The sequence below is a fragment of the Lepisosteus oculatus genome, chromosome 23 (genome assembly GCF_040954835.1).
Source record: "Lepisosteus oculatus isolate fLepOcu1 chromosome 23, fLepOcu1.hap2, whole genome shotgun sequence".
Classification (NCBI taxonomy): domain Eukaryota; kingdom Metazoa; phylum Chordata; class Actinopteri; order Semionotiformes; family Lepisosteidae; genus Lepisosteus; species Lepisosteus oculatus.
Window position 1 is genome coordinate 2,416,063 of NC_090718.1, and position 19,775 is coordinate 2,435,837.

Genomic DNA, 19,775 nt, shown 5'->3' on the forward strand with positions numbered 1-19,775 from the left:
TTTGTGCCGAACTTGGGTGAATGTTTATCCCAGGGCAGAGACAAGTAATAAGAAATTATATTCCTTCAGCGGACACAAAATTCGTCGAAATAACCTTGGCCTCTCTGACTTGGAGCTGCTCCAGGAGACGAGCGCCGGGGCCGGTCGGCGACGCAGCTTCTGGTGCGGTCGGCATCGCCGTCCGAAAACCGCAGCAAAGACGCCCATGCTTGGCACAGGAGATTCTCGGGAGGGCTTCCCCACCGCAGCCATGAGCTGTCTGTCGTTCCTCCACGCAGATTGTGGACTGAATTTCAGTCACTCACAGCCCCTTGCCCTTCACAGGAGGGAGAAGCTATACCTCTGCGTGAGGAATGTCTCCTCCTTCCTCCTCCCTCCAGTTCTCAGGCTGGTCCAGGAGAGCCACAGTCCAGTGACTCCAGGGGTCTGTAACCCCGGTCCAGTGACCCCAGGGGACTGTAACCCCGGTTCCAGTGGGGCTGCCAGCTGTGAGCTGCAGGGTGATATAGCGACTATACTCCTTGTCAGCCAAGTGAAATCTTGAGATCTGCACGGGCATGAAATTGAAGCTCGTACCCGAGACCCTGAGACCCGACCGAGCCCGAATGGTACGGCCCCATGTGAAACCCAAACCCGCCTCTCTCTTCCTCCTAGAGCGAGTAGACCCACATGCACAGACGGAGACGGAGTCTCACAGACACGGTTTTACAACGTGAGCAAGCGAGCGAGTGCGCAAAATGAGTTATTTCTTCTAATAAAAATACATTTAAAACAAATAATAATAATAATAATAATTCATTTTCACTTATTAGAAAACAAACCCGAACCCGGCCTGAGCCCGAAGTTGTATGTGAAAAACTGACCTGAACCCGGCCCGAAACCGATAGTTTGCCGGGCTCAGGTCGGGTAGCAGACCTCTTTTGAACTCTTCTCATTTGTAGAATTATGGATGAGCCACAGTTATGCAGAAGGGAACAGCCTGTGGAGCCACGAAGCCCAGAGCAGTCGCTCTGAAGATCGACTCAAAAACCTAACGGGAAGCCAGTGCAACGTCTCCAGCACAGGGGTGATGCGACGAGCTGGATTCCGGATTACAGGTGCCGCCTTGTGCAAGATCTTCACCGGAGCTGAGGGAGGCACAGCGACAGCCAAACCACTTCCGTCCCCGTTCTGATCGTATCTATGCTTGACGTCATTTCTTGCGGCTAAATACCGTACATCATAAGCCTGTCCCTTTTCGGCATATTACTCTCCCACGATCCCTCCTGCACCACCTCTCCCCATCGGCTCCCCCCTCACTCTGCAGGGCCTGGGCTCACGTTCTCCCGTCCTGGAGCAAAAAAACAGATGGATCCTCAGCTCACTGCACCTGAATTCTCAAGCATCCTTAGCCGCGTCTGCTTCTCGATGGCACCCCTGGGACTGTGCACTCTGGGTACTATTAGATAACGCTTCTTGAAGATTTTAGATCAAGACCCTGGACGGTATGTTTTTTAAGGGCTGGAGGTGGCTGGAACCCTACAAGAAATGCCAAGATTCCTTGATCAATTCCTGAGACCCTGAAGGTGCCAAGAAAGGTCGTGGGCATGACATTTGGAGCTGAGTGGGCAAGCAGGGGCCAGGCAGACACGCCCTCCTGGACTGCGATCACTCCCTCTCCTCCTTGCCCACCCCTCAAGTCTACGAGCTGCTGTCTCCTGGCTGTAGATGCCCCGGGGTAACTGGGAGCCGCTTCTCCATGCCACTGTAGGTGCCTTCCATTTCCAGAGCCGGGACCGTCCGGGCCCACGGGGATTCCGGCAGAAACAAGCTGGAGAGGCTCGGAGAACGGCTGCAGAGTCCTGCGAGAGGAACAAAAATGGTTTCGGAAACCTGACGTGTTGGTTTTGTGTGTGTGTGCTGAAGTGCCGTTGGCCCAAACCAGCAGGGTAGTCACGGTGACCTGACACCATATTGCCCCTGGATCCCTGAGGCAATATGGTGTCACCCGGCCCCCATTCATGCCAAGGAAACAAACGGGAGGAGAGAATTCCAAACATGCTGTCCGACTGAATTCGAGACCTCCACCCACCCATATTCGAACCACTTTATCCAACACAGGGTCGCAAGAGAGGCAGAGCCTATCAAAACCAGTCTGCAGCCCCACCTGGATGATGCTCCAGTCCTCTCCCCACACACCAGCTCTCAGTGGGGAGGAGAGCAGAGTGATGAAGCCAGTTCAGAGATGGGGATTATTGGGAGGCCATGATGGGTAAAGACCAGGGGGAAATTTGGCCAGGACACTGGGGTAACACCCCTACTTTTTAATGACCACAGAAAGTCAGGACCTCAGTTTTGTGTCTCATCTGATGGACGGCGCCTTTTTACAGTATAGTGTCCCCGTCACTATACTGGGGCATTAGGACCCACAAAGACTGCAGGGTGAGCGCCCCCTACTGGCCCCACTAACACCTCTTCCAGCAGCAGCCTTAGCTTTCCCAGGAGTCTCCCATCCAGGTACTGGCCAGGCTCACACCTGCTGAGCTGCCAGTGGGGAGTTGCAGGGCGATATAGCTGCCAGCTGCTGGTTAAGGACACACAGGCCTGAACACAACAGTTAAATAACTCAGAGAGCTTGAATTTCACAAGAAAAATAAAGCCAACAGCGGCGTTGTGGAGCTGGACAGGGGGTATTGGCACCTACCTGGGAAAAACCAAAGCCCAGATCTCTCAACATGGTAAGCTGTGAGGGGATAGGGTGAAAGAGAAGAGGCGATCAGTGATTCTGAATACATTGGAATTTCATGCTTCCTTATTAGAATGTTTTGTATTGATGTTCTTGTTCATTCACACAAGCACTCCTTTTACTGTTAAATATCATATCAGTCATATGACCCAGAACAGAAATGATGATCTGATGATTTTATGAAGGAATATTCTGATTGCTACACTGGGCTGTGTCTGGATCCACAATTCAACAAGAGCCCAGGAAAATGGAAACCCAGAGGTGGGGGGGGGGGCTTAGGAGTCAGAATCGAAAAACTGTCTTTACACCAAGAGGGGTGGGTGTGGGGAACAAGTCGCTATTTCCTTCAGTTCTATCAAAGACATGGAAGGGATTTTTGAGATCCATTAGCAACTAGCAGATAAGCAAGCAAGATCAGGCAAAAAAGATCAGCTGGAAGCCTGTTCTTCTGGGGGAAGCTTGCTAAGGACTCAAGCCAGCAGGTAATAGTATACAGTGCCCTCAATCTGGGGACTCAGTTTTTTTTTTTCAGATGTCTTTTTTCTGTCTAAAAAAGGAGCGAAGGGCTTCACCTCGGGTCTTGTGGCAGCGCAGCAGGAACACAGCCAGGGCGGGCAGGAGGAGGCTGGCACCCAGCCCCACGCCCAGCCATACCCAGAGGCCTGTGGAATGATGGGAGAGCAAAGACTCAGGCACAGTGGCGCAACGAAGGTGTCCAGACAGGGCCGGGGAGACAGTCCCATCTGCGGAGGGGGGCGAGTTCACATTTATTTGATTTCCCATCTGCCCCTTGGGCTTCATGGCTCCCGTCCCAGAGTTCTGCATCTCCCAGTGCCTGCCCCTTGCGGACTTAGCTCAAAATGCTCGCTTTTAAGCTAAATTTCCAGGGCTCCTGGCCGCAGTGCAGGTTTTAGGGGAAGGGAGAAGCCGATTAAGCCCGGAAAAATTGTCTTGATCTCTATAAAATGAATTTCCCATTCCCCAGGAACAGGTAACCCCAGCAGATCTCTGCTCCCCTGCTATGGCGCTAGACTGAGCGCCGGTGGGCTTGGAGGTTAGCGCGTCTGTAAGATTTTAAAAGATCCTCCTGAATTCAGTCGCTGCATCTCAATCGGCATGTGTGCATTATCACAAACCCTAAATTCTATAATCCCCTGAAAACTTCTTCAGATATATGGTGACTGGTTTATTTCTTATTTTCAGCACCAAATTTGTGTTGATGGTTACATCCGGGGCTTGTGACAGGATATTCCAGTCTTTGATCATTAATTCTTATTCCTGTGTAAGCTTATTCAGAACTCATCCATCCATTTTCTAATCGCTTGTTCCTATCCTGGAATCTATCCCAGCAAGCAACAAGGGCAAGGTAGGATACACCCTGGATGGGACACCAGTCCATCACAGGACACACACGAACAACTCACACCAGGACCAGTTTTCCCAGAAGCCCATTAACCTACCAGCAAGTCTTTTTGGACTGTGGGAGGAAACTGGAGCACCTAGAGGAAACCCATGCGAACTTGGAGAGAACGTGCAAACTCCACCCAGACAGCACCCAGTAATTGAACCCAGGGCCCCAGAGCTGCCAGGCAGCACTGCTGACCACTGTGCCACCCCTTAGTACATACATAAAACACATAAAACAATACCGCTGGTGCTTACCTGTGTGGCTGGACACTGCAGTAAGGTTCGATTGAGGAGTGTACCTTCCTGTACAAGAAAAAAAATCCTTCTTAAAGGAGCAGCCTGTGTCTTTGCCCATTATTAGAAATACACTCACTGTATTTCCCCTATATGGTACATAACATATACCCATATCCAATACAAAAATGTGCTAAAACCTTTTAATTAATTGTGCAAATTGCCGTGTTAGTCACAATAAAACCATAAGAACATTTACAAATGAGAGCAGGCCATCAGACCCATCTGCCTGTTTGGTCATTAGTAGCTCATTGATCTGAGGGTCTCATCCTGCCATTTCTTGAAAGAAGTCAGGGTTGTGGGGTGGGAGTTCGGAACAAGCTTCCCAGCCATGTTGGTGAAGCTGAAACCCTGGCTTCTTTCAAGAAACAGCTGGATGGGATCTTTCAATCAGGACAGGGGGCTCTACTTTACACAAAGGGTGGCGGGAGGGTGGAACGAGCTACCCAGCCATTTGCTCACATGTCCTCAAAGTTCCACTTAAAATGTCCCATATCAAGTGCATGCCTGTACTTCTTGTTTTTACACTGCAGATGGGATTCCACCATGTGTTAATTGCCCTTTTATAGCCAGTGACTTTATTTCAAGTTTTAAATTCTGATTTCCAGAACTTTTATAAACTTGTGCTTACCCATAATTACCGGGAGTAAAGATGGGGTCATTTGTGAGGTTAGCATATCTGTAAGAAAAAAGTATTTTTATTTTATATTATTCCCCCCTCCATCACACCCACCCTGGGGACTACAGATCCCGGCCTGCTAGCTCGGTTTGTACCTGCTGTCGTGCTCATTGGAGTCAGGCTTGTCCCAGAGGTGGCCATCCCTGCCAGAAAGAGACGGTTTCATTCCCCAGTTTCACAAACGCCCTGCTGCACAGGAACAGGTGACCCCCCCGCAGATCTCTGCTCACCTGCTGTCGTGCTGGAGGGAGCGCTGGTGGGTTTGGAGGTCTGACCGTCTGTAAGATTGGAAAGAAAATCCTCCTGAATCCAGTGGCTGCACTCCCTCATCACTAGGGATCGGAGTCATGTGATCTGGTTTGTCCATTTGAAATATTAGAATGATATTGTGTGAACCTGCCCTGCATATGGAGCCACAGACCCGTGACGTTTCTGTAAGGTTCAGTGCATGATCGGCACTGTAGATCAAAGAAATTCCTGCGCAAACACTCTGATCGCCTCACTCCTGCAGCAAGTATCCTCAATAAGCACCAAGACACTTTACAGTCTAATAGTCCTCATTTTCACACCTTCAATGAGGCCTCAGACAGGAGGAGGACAGAGCTCAGTGCTCACCTGCTGTCGGGCTCGATGCAGTGGCAGCCGGGCTGGAGATCAGAGAGCCTGGAAGAGAAAGGAAACCCCTTCAGAGCTGATCGTCCGAATCTGTACTGCATGAGCCAGCAGAAATCGGATTCAGTCTAACTCAAGACTGCATATCTGTCCATGAATCCAGTGCTGTCTTGAGATAGTCACTGAATCCTAGAAGTAGGTACAGATAGTGAATTTACAGTAACATGTCATGCATGGAGGTACACTGCACATTCAAAGGATTGATTGCGGGGGCAGGTTCTCTATTCTGACAACCGTCCCTGTTGCGAATAGACAAACTACCTGCACAAGCTCATATAGAGTCAGTTCTGCCAATTACTAAGTATAGCATCAATAAGGAACATCCCAAAACCTCTTTCATACCATCACCCCTGTCACACCCACCCTGGGGACTACAGATCCCGCCCTGCTAGCTCGGTTTGTACCTGCTGTCGTGCTCGTTGGAGTCAGGCTTGTCCCAGAGGTGGCCATCCCTGCCAGAAAGAGACGGTTTCATTCCCCAGTTTCACAAACGCCCTGCTGCACAGGAACAGGTGACCCCCCTGCAGATCTCTGCTCACCTGCTGTCGTGCTGGAGGGAGCGCTGGTGGGTTTGGAGGTCTGACCGTCTGTAAGATTGGAAAGAAAATCCTCCTGAATCCAGTGGCTGAACTCGCTCATCACTAGAGATCGGAGTCATGTGATCTGGTTTGTCCATTTGAAATATTAGAATGATATTGTGTGAACCTGCCCTGCATATGGAGCCACAGACCCGTGACGTGTCTGTAAGGTTCAGTGCATGATCGGCACTGTAGATCAAAGAAATTCCTGCGCAAACACTCTGATCGCCTCACTCCTGCAGCAAGTATCCTCAATAAGCACCAAGACACTTTACAGTCTAATAGTCCTCATTTTCACACCTTCAATGAGGCCTCAGACAGGAGGAGGACAGAGCTCAGTGCTCACCTGCTGTCGGGCTCGATGCAGTGGCAGCCGGGCTGGAGATCAGAGAGCCTGGAAGAGAAAGGAAACCCCTTCAGAGCTGATCGTCCGAATCTGTACTGCATGAGCCAGCAGAAATCGGATTCAGTCTAACTCAAGACTGCATATCTGTCCATGAAGCCAGTGCTGTCTTGAGATAGTCACTGAATCCTAGAAGTAGGTACAGATAGTGAATTTACAGTAACATGTCATGCATGGAGGTACACTGCACATTCAAAGGATTGATTGCGGGGGCAGGTTCTCTATTCTGACAACCGTCCCTGTTGCGAATAGACAAACTACCTGCACAAGCTCATATAGAGTCAGTTCTGCCAATTACTAAGTACAGCATCAATAAGGAACATCCCAAAACCTCTTTCATACCATCACCCCTGTCACACCCACCCTGGGGACTACAGATCCCGGCCTGCTAGTTCGGTTTCTACCTGCTGTCGTGCTCGTTGGAGTCAGGCTTGTCCCAGAGGTGGCCATCCCTGCCAGAAAGAGACGGTTTCATTCCCCAGTTTCACAAACGCCCTGCTGCACAGGAACAGGTGACCCCCCTGCAGATCTCTGCTCACCTGCTGTCGTGCTGGAGGGAGCGCTGGTGGGTTTGGAGGTCTGACCGTCTGTAAGATTGGAAAGAAAATCCTCCTGAATCCAGTGGCTGAACTCGCTCATCACTAGGGATCGGAGTCATGTGATCTGGTTTGTCCATTTGAAATATTAGAATGATATTGTGTGAACCTGCCCTGCATATGGAGCCACAGACCCGTGACGTGTCTGTAAGGTTCAGTGCATGATCGGCACTGTAGATCAAAGAAATTCCTGCGCAAACACTCTGATCGCCTCACTCCTGCAGCAAGTATCCTCAATAAGCACCAAGACACTTTACAGTCTAATAGTCCTCATTTTCACACCTTCAATGAGGCCTCAGACAGGAGGAGGACAGAGCTCAGTGCTCACCTGCTGTCGGGCACGATGCAGTGGCAGCCGGGCTGGAGATCAGAGAGCCTGGAAGAGAAAGGAAACCCCTTTATCTTTGTCCAAGCAGATCTCTGCTCACCTGTTACTGTGCTGGTGGGAGCACCAATTTAGAAATGAAAACAGTATTGTGTTCACCTGCCATACATACTGAGATATCGATCCAAATAACAGTTAATATTTTTGCCGTATTTAAGAAATGATCTGCATTGTATATCAATACATTACCTGCACTCTGATCACTTAACTTCTGCCTGCTGAGACAGTACGTAGCCTCAATCAACAGCAAAAGACTTTATGTCCTAATATTTGGAATTTTAAGCGTTCAATGAGGCCTCAGACAGGAGATGGCCAAAAAGATCAGTACTACTCTGCTGTTGATTTGGTCAGGAGAAAGAGAGCCTGTAAGATTTAGGAATCACAAGGCACAAGGGGAAAATAAGTGGAAAGTGCCTTTAAATCTAAGAACAGGAGGCTGCTCTTTGCACTAAATGGAGTAGGAGCGTGGAACAAACTACCCAACCAATGTTGATGAAGCCGATACCCCTGCTTTCTTTCAAGACACAGCTGGATGGGATCCTGAGATGCTTTTGAGGAGTAATGTCTTACTTTTACACAATAAGTAAATGCATACTATCTAGTTCCTCTTTCATAACGCAAAACCGACAGCACAGCAACAGTTACCCCAGCTGCAAAGCACTACGGCCAACACACTCCTACAAATATCGCCTCAGATGTCAGATGTAGGACCACCCGACAGACAACGTCGACACTCCCCAAACCCAGTGATTTCTATTTTGCTACATCCTGCTCCTCCTATATTAATACCCAGTACACCCTTCCAAACTAGCTTTAAATAGAAACAAAAGGCCGGGGATTTTCAATTCAAAAATCTTTCCTGTTTTCGTTTGCCATGCTGGGTCTCCAATTTTGACCCCGACACACCTCAGGAGAAAATAATCATTCCCAGGCGGGTCTGCCTTCTGTCCCGCTCTGCAGCCGGGCTGGACGACACAGGAGGCCGTCCCTGAGAGCGTCTCTATTCCCTGAAAGTGTCTCTATTCCTTGAGAGTGTCTCTAGCCTGCAAAACAGGGCTCTTGTCTCTTGCCTAGCAGAGCAGCTGCAGTAAGAGTGGCTTGATTTGTGTTGCTGGCAGTCTGGGGACATTGATTCGGGTGTCATCACTGTGTGGTACAGCAGTACTACCTGGCGGGACAGAGACGCACTACTTAGGGTTGTGGCAACAACACAGAGGGTTATAGGATGTGATTTTACCCTCAATCGGCGAGATTCACACCATTGCAGAATAAAGTCCGCTCCATCACTCAGGACCCCAGCCATCCCGGCCACAAACTGTTCCCTTCTTGCGCTCTGGCCAGCAGTACAGCACTGTTAAAGCACAGACCTCTAGACTCCAGAACAGCTGCAGAGCGCATCCTCAACAGCTAACTGTGCAGTGCCTCACAGCTCAATGCACCTCTGGACTACCATGTGTTTTTGTTCATTACCACATATTGATTGTTCCTACAATGTTTTTATGGTTCCGGCTGTAACTATTTATTATGTACCATTAATGTGCTGCCCACATTATGTGATGTTGTCTGTCGCGTTCTGCATGTCCGGAGAGGTCAGTGTGAATAGGAACTCCAGCGCACGTGTACATATGGCAACAAACTCCTCTGCTCTCACGTTATATGAGAGCGCAGCATGAGCCCTCATGAAGCACTCGCAGCACACTTTGTCATTTGACTGTCAGGAAAAGTGGGAGGCGCGGCGGGTCCTGGGTCCGATTCCAGCCACAACCTTCTGGGTGGAGTCTGCGTGTTATCCTCGTGTGCGTGTGCATGTGCGCTGTCCTTCACGTGCGCCAGTTTCCACATTGCTGCCAAAGAGGAGGGTGTACCCCACGATTTACAGGACTCCTGTCTTGACTACACACTGGCCTTGTGTACTGTAACTTCTGGGCTCAGTGCTGTGTCACTGCAATCCTCCACAGACAAAGCAGCTACTGCTGGATGGATCTGCACTCCTGGGCTGGACTGAGTGATGGGCAGGACACAGGGTAGACACACCCACTCACACCAGGGCCAATTTCCCCAAAAGCCAAGAACCTACCAGCATGTCTTTGGGACTATGGGAGGAAACCAGAGCTCCCACATGAAACACACACGAACACTGGGAGACCATGCAAACTCCACACAGACAGCCCCCCAGGAATTGAACCCAGGATCCCAGCACTGCGAGCCTGCAATGCTAAACTTTGCTGCAGCAGCTGAAACGTTGAGTCCAGAACTTAGTTAAGGGTTAAAGCACCATAGTAATACAGACCTCTACATTTGCTGTATTTCAAATAGGACCATTTTCAAAGCTTCCTGCTGTGGATGCAAATTCACCTCTGCTGATTGCATTTACCCTCCAGCCAAATATCCAAAAGTAGGTTTAAATATAATTATTGCAGAAGGCTCTGCTTCTGTGCATACGGGCTGTACATGGCAGTAAACATGAGCCTATGAGCCTAACATGGCAGGAACCTAAGTGTCTAGATCAGTTATGAATGCAGACATGGCCTGAAAGAGCAGAAAACCAGCAATTCTTCTGTCCCCCCTGCTAGCTAAACTGGATCGTGGTTTTTCCACAGCTATTATGGCATGTCATCTTATGCTCACTAACCCCCCTTTAACCTTTTAACACTTGCCTATTTTTTCCCCAATCTTTCACTCCTAAAAATCCCCCCCCCACCAGAAAACCTGCATGTGCGAGGTCGCCTGAGGCGAGCCCCAGCAGTGCTGTAGGAGGAGGCCTCGGGCTGGAAATGCACAGGAACCGGGGAAGGCGGAGAACGCCACAAACAAAGGGCCACACGCTGTCATGAAGTCCCAGGGGGCCCTTACTCTGGCGCTGAAGAGATTAGCAGATGGAAACGGACAACAGAGCAAGCTGAGACTGGGCTCCTACCTTGAAGTAGTCCAGGCCAGAACACTGAAACAAATAAAGATAAAGCTGTGAGTTCAGCAGTTATACAGTAGAGAAGACATAATGCAAGATGACTATCATCAAAATCTAAAATGATTAGCTTTCATGTCTAGATGTGCCTGTTTTGGAACAAAATATATATTACCCGTAATGGAAATACACAATAACATGTTACTTGTTCCATGTATAGATAGATTTCTGGAGTTTAAAGAGGAACAACAAGACTGTTTTTATACTTCGGGGGTCATATAGAGTGATGAGTACATTTTAAACCACAATAAAAGTAAAATGCACACAGTAGTGTGTAAACCTCTCATTTGCATCACAAATCTGACCAAATGTCCAGGTTTGCCTATTTCCAGTGAGGTGAAGTGGCTCTATTACATTATCACGAGCAGGCTTTTGAATCCATCTCTTTTAATTCAATCTTTTAATTCGCCTCAATTAGCGAAACGGCTGAACGTTAAATAACATTCTCGATTGCTGTTCACTTTTTGCAGACACTGAACTGCGACCTGCGGGTGAGTTAGATTCATATTTATTTATTTTTTGTCGGTTGATTATTTTTAGCCAAAGCCATCCAGACTTTTTATATTGTTCAAGCACACCTGGCAGATCCTGTCACAAACGAGCCTGATGATTAATTTTTCAACTTTTTATCAAAACAAATTCAAACAATGCAACAACGTATTATTCTCAGAATGTATACATTACTAACAATAGAAACTCAGTCGCAGAGGAAAAATCTAAACAAATCGGATTGTCCATTATCAGTCCCTGCAAGTGGATGTTAGCAACAGATTCCTTTATTTATTTGGTTTGGGTTATCAGCTTGAATAGCCCAGAGGCTGACGCGGAACCGTTTCACGTTACGCCCAGGTGAACACGCGGGTGACAAAACACCAAACACAATGAGCCCCCCCAAAAAATCTTTCTCTAACCTCCCCAAACGTGTAAATATTTTCCTTTTAATCACATATTATTTCTGGCTCTTGTAAAGTATTTGCTCTGTGCCTTTTGTTCAGATGAAATCGGGCTGCGCTGCGGGCGCGCCTCTTCCTCAGAGGAAAACCACCCCCCAGTTTTCCGATCTCAAAGGGGGGCTCTCTCTGCGCGCTTTTCCTGCGTGTTACACATGAAAGAAACACTAGCGCTTCGATACACAATGAGCTCGGTCAAGCTCAAGCCCGTGTCTGAGGAGGCGATGCTCTGTCTCAGTCGCCGGCGGTCTCTCGGCTCATCCTTCGTTTCCGACACGACGCCGGCAAATATATCTAAGCGGCCGGCTGCGCAAACTGGGGCTGTGCTGATGAGCCGTAACAACCAGCCCCTGCTGAGTTGTACTTTTAAAACTTTTAAACATGACCTTTCGACCGAGGAGAAAAGGTCAAACGCGCACCCAGAAATTGGCCGAGGCGCTGCCCGGGAAGGATCACTACCAGTCAATAGGATGTGCTGGACTCCAGAACCTTCTTAATACAACATCGTCCGCACCAACATATCTGACCGGACAGACATCCTATACGACCAATCCTTCCGATATAACCTCAGCATTCCACACGGCAGGACATGGCCTTGATCATCGTCTGGATCTCGTAACAAGAACGTCTGGGGCGGAGAGAAGGTCCATCCGGCACAACGGATAACTAAGCGCCATTTATCAAATCGAAACGTGTTTTCCCACTGAGAAAGATTTCAAACTTCACCCGTCTTCTTACCGCTTGATCTATCTAGTTCAGGGTGGCAGAGCAGCTCGAGCCTATCCCAGCAAGCAACAGGCACAAGGTGGGGTACACCCTGGATGGGACACACACACTCACGCCAGGGCCAATTTTCCCAGATGCCAATTCACCCACCAGCATGTCTTTGGACTGTGGGAGGAAACCAGAGCTTTTAGAGGAAACCTCCCTCTCACACACACACACAGAGAACATGCAAACTCCACACAGACAACATCCAAGGTTTTGAATCGACCCCTGGACCCCAGCGCTATGTGCCAATCACAATATTGATCTTAGGATCCGGTGACAGTCCGGTCTCTTTCAGCTTTGGCTGCAGGTTTCTGAACTTCCCACTGTGTCAGTAGGACGCCGGAGATGGTTGCTAGGGAAAAGTCTGGCCAGAAGCTCTCAAATTTAAATTAATACAAAACAAAAGGGAAGCACATTCACAGAGCGGGCCGGACCCAGGACCCTCAGCAGCCCCCCACCCCCGGTTCTCCTGCAGTACAGGGAAGCATGTTTGTGCCCAGGCGGGCAGTGCGTCGAGCGGACTCCCAGAGTCCCTTGCCAAAAGAATGAAATGAGGCGCTCTTCCGAATCAGGGCTGCCAGACGCAACACACTCAGGAACATAACGGGCTCCGGTCAAAAACAGTGTCTTCCCCCACGCAGGCCCATCATAGACAGCTCAAATCAGCACCTGCACTTTAAGGCACTGCACGGTCTGTCCTGTCGTGGCTGTATTCTAACGTCTGTTGTCTGAATTTACTGTCCATGTCTGTTTGTCATTTGTGCCTATTTTTTCTCTCTCTCTCTCTACTGTAACTGGGTCCAGCGGGGCGAGTAAGCATTCCAATACACCCCTGAAGAAGGCTCCACGGCCGAGACGTTGTGTTTTCTTTCTTCTTTTTTTCAGCAGGGAATAAACCTATTACTCGTTCCTTTGCAGCCTACGCATGCTGACACAGCTCCCCACCTGGACTATTCCAATACTCTTGTTGTATATGATGGATAAAACAGTCTTGAACCTTGAACCTCGGCCCGTGCTTGTCAGTGTCACGCCCAGAACACCTAGAGGGCGCTCTCCTTCTGTCCTGTTCCTAGTTCCCTGTGATTATTCATGTCTTTCTGGTGTGTCTTGTTGTGTAGCCTATTTACTTCCTGTGTCTGCTCTGCTCCTGGCTCAGCATTGACGTTCGGATGTCCTGAGACCCGCCGAGCACCAGGTCGCTCCTGTCCGTGGCCTGAGGGCGTAGGTTTCTATACGGCATTTTCTGAACAGCTGAGCCCGGGCTAACCCCCGGTCTCTCCTGCCATTCCACGGCTCGTCCCTTCCGACATCCGCGACAGTCAGCACCTCCCCTCCTGGGTGTCTCAGGCTCAGTGTGTGCGACCGGCGGAGGGGCTGCTACACTGGTCTCAGAGCTCGGCTCTACCTACCGTAGACGCACAGGGCGACATTGGCGGCCAGAGAGAGGGAGAGCAGAGCCGAGAGGACAGGGACAGCCCGGCGACGCCTAGGAAGAGCGCACCCCCTGCCTGGGAAGACAAGAAAAAAACCACCACGAATCCACAGTGTGGATGCAGGCAAGATTCATCCCTCCATCCATCTTTATGGATGGATGGATGAAGTCTTATGCCTTCTGCCATAAGACTGTACAACGCATCCACCTTGCGTCTGGGCAGAGGCAACATCGACAGTGACCTGTTTCTGGACTGAACGCATCTACACATCTACTGCCACATCTGTTCTCTTTCTTTTCTTTTCCCATTTACAACCGTTTTTTGTGCAATATATATATATATCAAAGACCCGTGCAATACATTTATATTTATATCTATATCTATATTTACATCTATATTTATATTCATATGCGTGATACGATTTTTCTGTGTACTGTTCTGTTCTAGTTTGTTCTTTGTGTGTCCGGACTGTGAGGAACTCTTGTAGTCCACCCCTCACTGTACTGATTGTATTGTATGTATTGTATTATTATTATTATTGTATCATTCGTTACACTGTGGCTGTGTTGTTTGTGTTAAGCTGCTGTTGCACTGCAATTTCCCTCAGGGGATCAATAAAGTATCTATCTATCATCTTTACGCCAGCTGCGGTATCCAACTCAGGGTCGCAGGGGAGCGGGAGCCTATCCCAGCATGCAGCGGGTGCAAGGCAAGGTACACCCTGGACAGGATGCCAGTCCATCACAGGTCTCACACCAGGGCCAATTTTCCCAGAAGCCAATTAACCCCCCAGCATGTCTTTGGATTGGGGGAGGAAACCAGTGCACCTGGGGGAAACCCATACAAACATGGGGAGAACATGCAAACTCCACCCAGACAGTGGAGACACCCCAGGGATTGAACCCCAGCGCTGTGAGGCAGCAATGCTAAACCTTGCTGCAGCAGCTGAAACATTGACTCCAGAACCCAGAAGGGTTAAACCCTTTCAACTCAAAACAAAAACACTTGTGTTTGAAATCCGCTCTGATGCTCATATTCAGCACCAGACAGGTCCAGATCACACAGCCTCCCCCAGTGTTACTCTCCAAAGGGAACCACATTCAAGACAACCCACACAAGTAGTCGAAGTCGAATTCGTCACCATCACATCACTTAACCAGCTACAGCAATGGCAGTGTTATTTCTTTTTCTTGTCTGGAGCATAAATATCATAGTACGAAAAATGAACGAGGAGGAACTTGCTCAGACAGAGGATCTATAAAGGAATAAAGGAATCTGTGTGCATGGAGCACGCTGTATTTTCCGCTTGCATTGCGTGTCGGATTTAGGTTTAGAAAGGTCGGATCTGTGCTCTCGCTGCACCAGCACCCTTGCCTTCCCTGCTGGAGCGATTCTCCGTCTGGTACTCACAGTCCTGCTCGCCCATGGTCTCCCCCTCCTGCTGCGTGGAGCTCACGGTCTCGTACTCATCCGGAGCGAGCGCCGGCCGCTCCGGGCTGGCTCTGTCCCGGTCCATAGCCCCGCGCGGTCTGGACAGGACGACAGCCAGCTCGGGAGCTCTGGAACAGCTCCGCCCAGGGGGGAGGTGGAGTTTGGAGAGGGGGGGGTGGTTGGAGGGAGGAAGGTTGCAGCAGGGGACAGATTTCCAACACAGGGGTTGATGATAATAATGATAACTCCTTACACTTATATAGCACTTTCACTCCACTCAAAGCTCTTTACAGGTCATGGGGATCCCCTCCACCACCACCAGTGTGCAGCCCCACCTGGATGATGCTCCAGTCCTTTCCCCACACCCCAGCTCTCAGTGGGGAGGAGAGCAGAGTGATGAAGCCAGTTCAGAGATGGGGATTACTAGGAGGCCATGATGGGTAAAGGCCAGGGGGAAATTTGGCCAGGACACCAGGGTAACACCCCTACTCTTGTCAAGAAACACCCTGGGATTTTTAATGACCACAGAGAGTCAGGACCTCGGTTTTGTGTCTCATCCGAAGGACGGTGCCTTTTTACAGTATAGTGTCCCCGTCACTATACTGGGGCATTAGGACCCACACAGACCGCAGGGTGAGCGCCCCCTACTGGCCCCACTAACACCTCTCCCAGCAGCAGCCTTAGCTTTCCCAGGAGTCTCCCCTCCAGGTACATATAGCCAGGGCGGGGTGTCTAAATGGACGTATTTAGCACCTCCGCAGCGCAATGGCCGCTCTTAAAGCGGGTTGAAGACGTTCAAGCAGGCAGGCAGGCTTGCGCAGGAACAAGTGACGGTTTATTCCAGGCCGAGGGGAAAAGAAAAGAGACGCAGACGTTTCGGTTGGGGAGCATTCAAGGACACCCGAAGAAGGTTCCACAGCCGAAATATCGTCTCTCTTTTCTTTTCAGCACAGAACAAACCTTGACTCGTTCCTTCCAAAGCGTCTTTACTCCCACTTGCTCCACTGAGGGATCCAGAGGGAGCGCTGCCCTCTTCTTCCGGTTTCTGTCTGCTGTCTACCCAGCCCAGGGTCACGGGGGGGCAGCCGGAGCCCATCTCTACCGGGGCGGGGTGCAAAGCGGGGTACACCCTGCTCGGGAGTGAATACATTTTGATCCCGGTGACCCACACGCCTGCTGGCTTTCGTTAGATCAGCGAAGCCTTACTGGATCGAACCTAGTTCGTTGCTTCGTTGGGAGGATTTGCGTTGGGTTTCCCGTCACAATTCGGCGATTTTGTTTCGCGTACAAAATACAAGGGTGAAAGACCCACCGTGTTGAAGAGCTGGGAACGAGCACCTCCCCTTCACCTTATTATTAAGTCAGGCGTGTGGGTCACCAGGACTGGGAACATTAGAGAACCAGACAAGCGCGACTCTCTTTAACGTTTTGCGGTTTCTAAGGATTCAAAACTGGGAAACAGCGCCCTCTGGTGTCTCCGGTCCGTTAGGCAGCAAGCGGGTCCCATCGCAAGCTATACCGGCAAGAAAACTAATCGAACTTAATTTTCTGTTCTCAAATATGATTCCAGACAAATATCCAAGGATTGCGCTACCTGCTCTACACAGATTACAAATATCCAAACTGAATACCGCGCAGCAATTAAGACCTTGGGTTCCTGTTCTCAGTTGTTTCAAAGTCACTTCGAATATTGATTCGATTTCGTGGATCGTATTTTAGAATTGGGGGGGACACTCGTGGCGTAGTGGGCTGTGTGGCTGCCCTGGGTGCAGTTCGTATGTTCTCTCCAAGATCTTGCGGGTTTCCGACCCACAGTCCAAAAAAATACCTTTCCTGAACCTACAACGGATCTCTTACAAATTCGAATTCCAATGAAGTGCAAATTAATTCGCCTTCAGTTAATATAGTTAATATTTCTTGTCCCCTAAGGGTTATTGTTTGTGGACACACAGCACTTCTGTACATCTAAATAGAATGTGCGCGCACACACACCAAAAATCATTGCACATCACTCTGTATAACACATAACATTTATAACATTACAAAACATATTGCACAGAAGTGGATTGTAAAGGTCACAAATTGTGTGTTTATCCATTTGCGTTGACAGCAGTAATGGACAGCGGAACAATGGAATCTTTGTATCTGTCTGACTTACATTTGGGAACCCAAAAACGTTTGCCTGAAGGAAGTAGTTGGTATTCAGAGTGTAGGATGTGTGAAGGATCCGATGTAATTTTTCTGTATCAGTTCCGTTCGGATGTTAAGCGTGGCTGAGGCACAGAGGTACGACACAGTGAAGTAGCGAGTCAGGCATCCCTGCTCTCGCTTACGGCCACACCACCCTGAACACGCCCGATCTCGTCTGATCTCGGAAGCTAAGCAGGGTCGGGCCTGGTTAGTACTTGGATGGGAGACCGCCTGGGAATACCCGGTGCTGTAAGCTTTTTGCTCTCTCGGCCAGCAGAGGTCGCTAATGTGCGCGGCCGCTTTCGGAAGACAACGCACGCTTACCGTGCGCGCTTCTGTCCGTAATGCGAGTTAGCCTGAGCTGCCTCCGTAGTTTCTTTTGCGGAAACGCGCATCTTGGGCTGGCTTTGGCAAACTACGAGTGACTTTTCCATAGACGTCGAGAAGAAATCGGAGAGTGAAGTTCTCTTTTTCGGATGTCAACAGGAATGCCGTTTCCCCCCCCCACGTATCCAAACCTTCATGTCTAACTCGAGTGAGCTGGACCTGCAAGCGCTTCCACGACCTCGTTTCTCCAGCGCCCTGCGCGGCCTGATCACAGCAAACACAGTGCCCCAGCCGCCCGCCTGCACTTCCAGATCTGCTCCTTGCCCGAGACCAGCGGGGAGAGCGCGAATGACACCAAAAATAAAACTTCCCAGTCTTATAAATCCCTAAAACAGCATATACACAGACCTGTTCAGAAAATATTCCAAAGCCAAAAGAGGAATACCTCTTGTTCACATAAATTAGATCGTATATTATTTTTAAATCGCTTTTTCCTCAACACGACGTGAATTTATGCTTTCTCCCCCCCGTGGAAAATAACACTTTTCCCCAGACGATCTGTTTGGAATATCACAGGGGTTTTGAGATACAAACCTTCCCCTTCAACTTCCCACGGATTTTCTGCTTCCTCCTCCCTCCCTTCTCTCTAATAACAGACCGGACCAGGCTATCTGTTGCCTTTGATCACCCCCCAGGGGTGTTCCCCACCCTTTCCACTGTTCACTATGGCTCAAATCCTGTCCAACATGTCGGGGGGTAGTTGGACAGCAGAGATACCGTATGTAATGAAGGCAGCGGTCCAGATTCAAGATGCCTTTATTTGCCACATACGACAAGTGTCTCGGAAGGCTTACTTGTTCAGCTGTACCCTGTAACATTAGAGAAAAGAAAACATAGGCACAAATGACAGACTTGGAAAATGAATTGAGACAATAGACATTATCATACAGCCAAGACAGGTCAGGAAAAGGTAAGGGGGAGGTCCTGTAACCAGTCCTCAAACTGGGCCCAGAAAGCCTTAGCAAAATGGCAGGATCACAGATGGGGTCGGCCATCAGGGGAAAAATCTGTAGAGGCATCAGAGCGGATTTCAAGCGTGTTTGTTTTGAGATGTACTTTTTATGTCAAAGGGGTTTAACCCCTAACTAAGTTAATAATAATAATAAAAAAATAATTGCTTACACTTATATAGCACTTTTCTGGACACTCCACTCAAAGCGCTTTACAGGTAATGGGGATCCCCTCCACCACCACCAGTGTGCAGCCCCACCTGGATGATGCTCCAGTCCTCTCCCCACACACCAGCTCTCAGTGGGGAGGAGAGCAGAGTGATGAAGCCAATTCATAGAGGGGGGTTATTAGGAGGCCATGATTGGTAAGGGCCAATTGGAAATTTGGCCAGGACGCCGGGGTTACACCCCTACTATTTTCGAGAAACACCCTGGGATTTTTAATGACCACAGAGAGTCAGGACCTCGGTTTTACGTCTCATCCCCCGTGACCCTGTACTGGAGAAAGCAGTTCAGAAAATGCCAGGATGGTACAATTATAAAAGTCGTAGCAGGGTAACCTCGTGCACATCGTGTGGGCTTCATAAGGCTTTCAACACAAGTACACTACGCAGTTTCGACGTCACGAGTATTACCCAGCTAGCTTGGGATCCGTTTTGCGCAAATCTCGTACGCTTTACGCGTCATTTGTTTTATTGGAAAGCGATTATACTTACGCTGCGCAATCGAACTTTGCACTGAAAACAACTTCCAAGCTTAGCATGGAAAAAACAACCCCTGGCATCAGGGGTTTCCCTCCTGTCTTGCGGGTCTAGGTATGGTCTTACAGTAAGACCACGACCACCTAAAAACACTATTAAAAACGCATGCTACCTCACGTACAGTGCACCACAGCATATAGGAACCACCAAGAAGCCTTCGTTTCCGGAGGGACGCGCTCTCCTGCGCCCTCTCTTCCG

General features: G+C 49.4%; 1 protein-coding gene, 1 long non-coding RNA gene and 1 other non-coding gene across 6 annotated transcripts; 1 reads left to right on the forward strand and 2 right to left on the reverse strand.

Moving 5' to 3' along the window:
• Positions 1-801: 801 nt before the first annotated feature.
• LOC138224919 (uncharacterized) lies at positions 802-15,519 on the reverse strand. 4 transcript variants are annotated; one of them, XM_069183118.1, is made up of 17 exons: positions 15,269-15,517; positions 13,835-13,933; positions 10,657-10,680; positions 7,683-7,730; positions 7,298-7,345; positions 7,163-7,210; positions 6,702-6,749; positions 6,317-6,364; positions 6,182-6,229; positions 5,721-5,768; positions 5,336-5,383; positions 5,201-5,248; positions 5,058-5,105; positions 4,388-4,435; positions 3,298-3,387; positions 2,684-2,722; positions 804-1,841 (listed from the first exon to the last, which is right to left on the reverse strand). In XM_069183118.1, exons 1-17 carry the CDS (start codon positions 15,372-15,374, stop codon positions 1,681-1,683), a joined length of 1,047 nt encoding a protein of 348 aa, XP_069039219.1. In that variant the 5' UTR covers positions 15,375-15,517; the 3' UTR covers positions 804-1,680. The 4 variants fall into 4 exon arrangements, with proteins under 4 accessions (XP_069039221.1, XP_069039222.1, XP_069039219.1 ...); XM_069183119.1 differs by lacking the exon at positions 5,058-5,105 and having other exon boundaries at positions 15,269-15,518; XM_069183120.1 differs by lacking the exons at positions 5,201-5,248; positions 5,336-5,383; positions 5,721-5,768 and having other exon boundaries at positions 802-1,841; positions 15,269-15,519.
• Positions 15,520-17,616: 2,097 nt separating this feature from the next.
• On the forward strand, positions 17,617-17,735 carry LOC138224923 (5S ribosomal RNA). The gene has a single exon (XR_011183421.1). It is a non-coding gene; the product is annotated as a 5S ribosomal RNA (ribosomal RNA).
• Positions 17,736-18,604: 869 nt separating this feature from the next.
• Positions 18,605-19,678, reverse strand: LOC138224746 (uncharacterized). Its single transcript, XR_011183168.1, has 2 exons — positions 19,533-19,678; positions 18,605-18,675 (listed from the first exon to the last, which is right to left on the reverse strand). It is a non-coding gene; the product is annotated as an uncharacterized lncRNA (long non-coding RNA).
• Between the last annotated feature and the right edge of the window lie 97 nt (positions 19,679-19,775).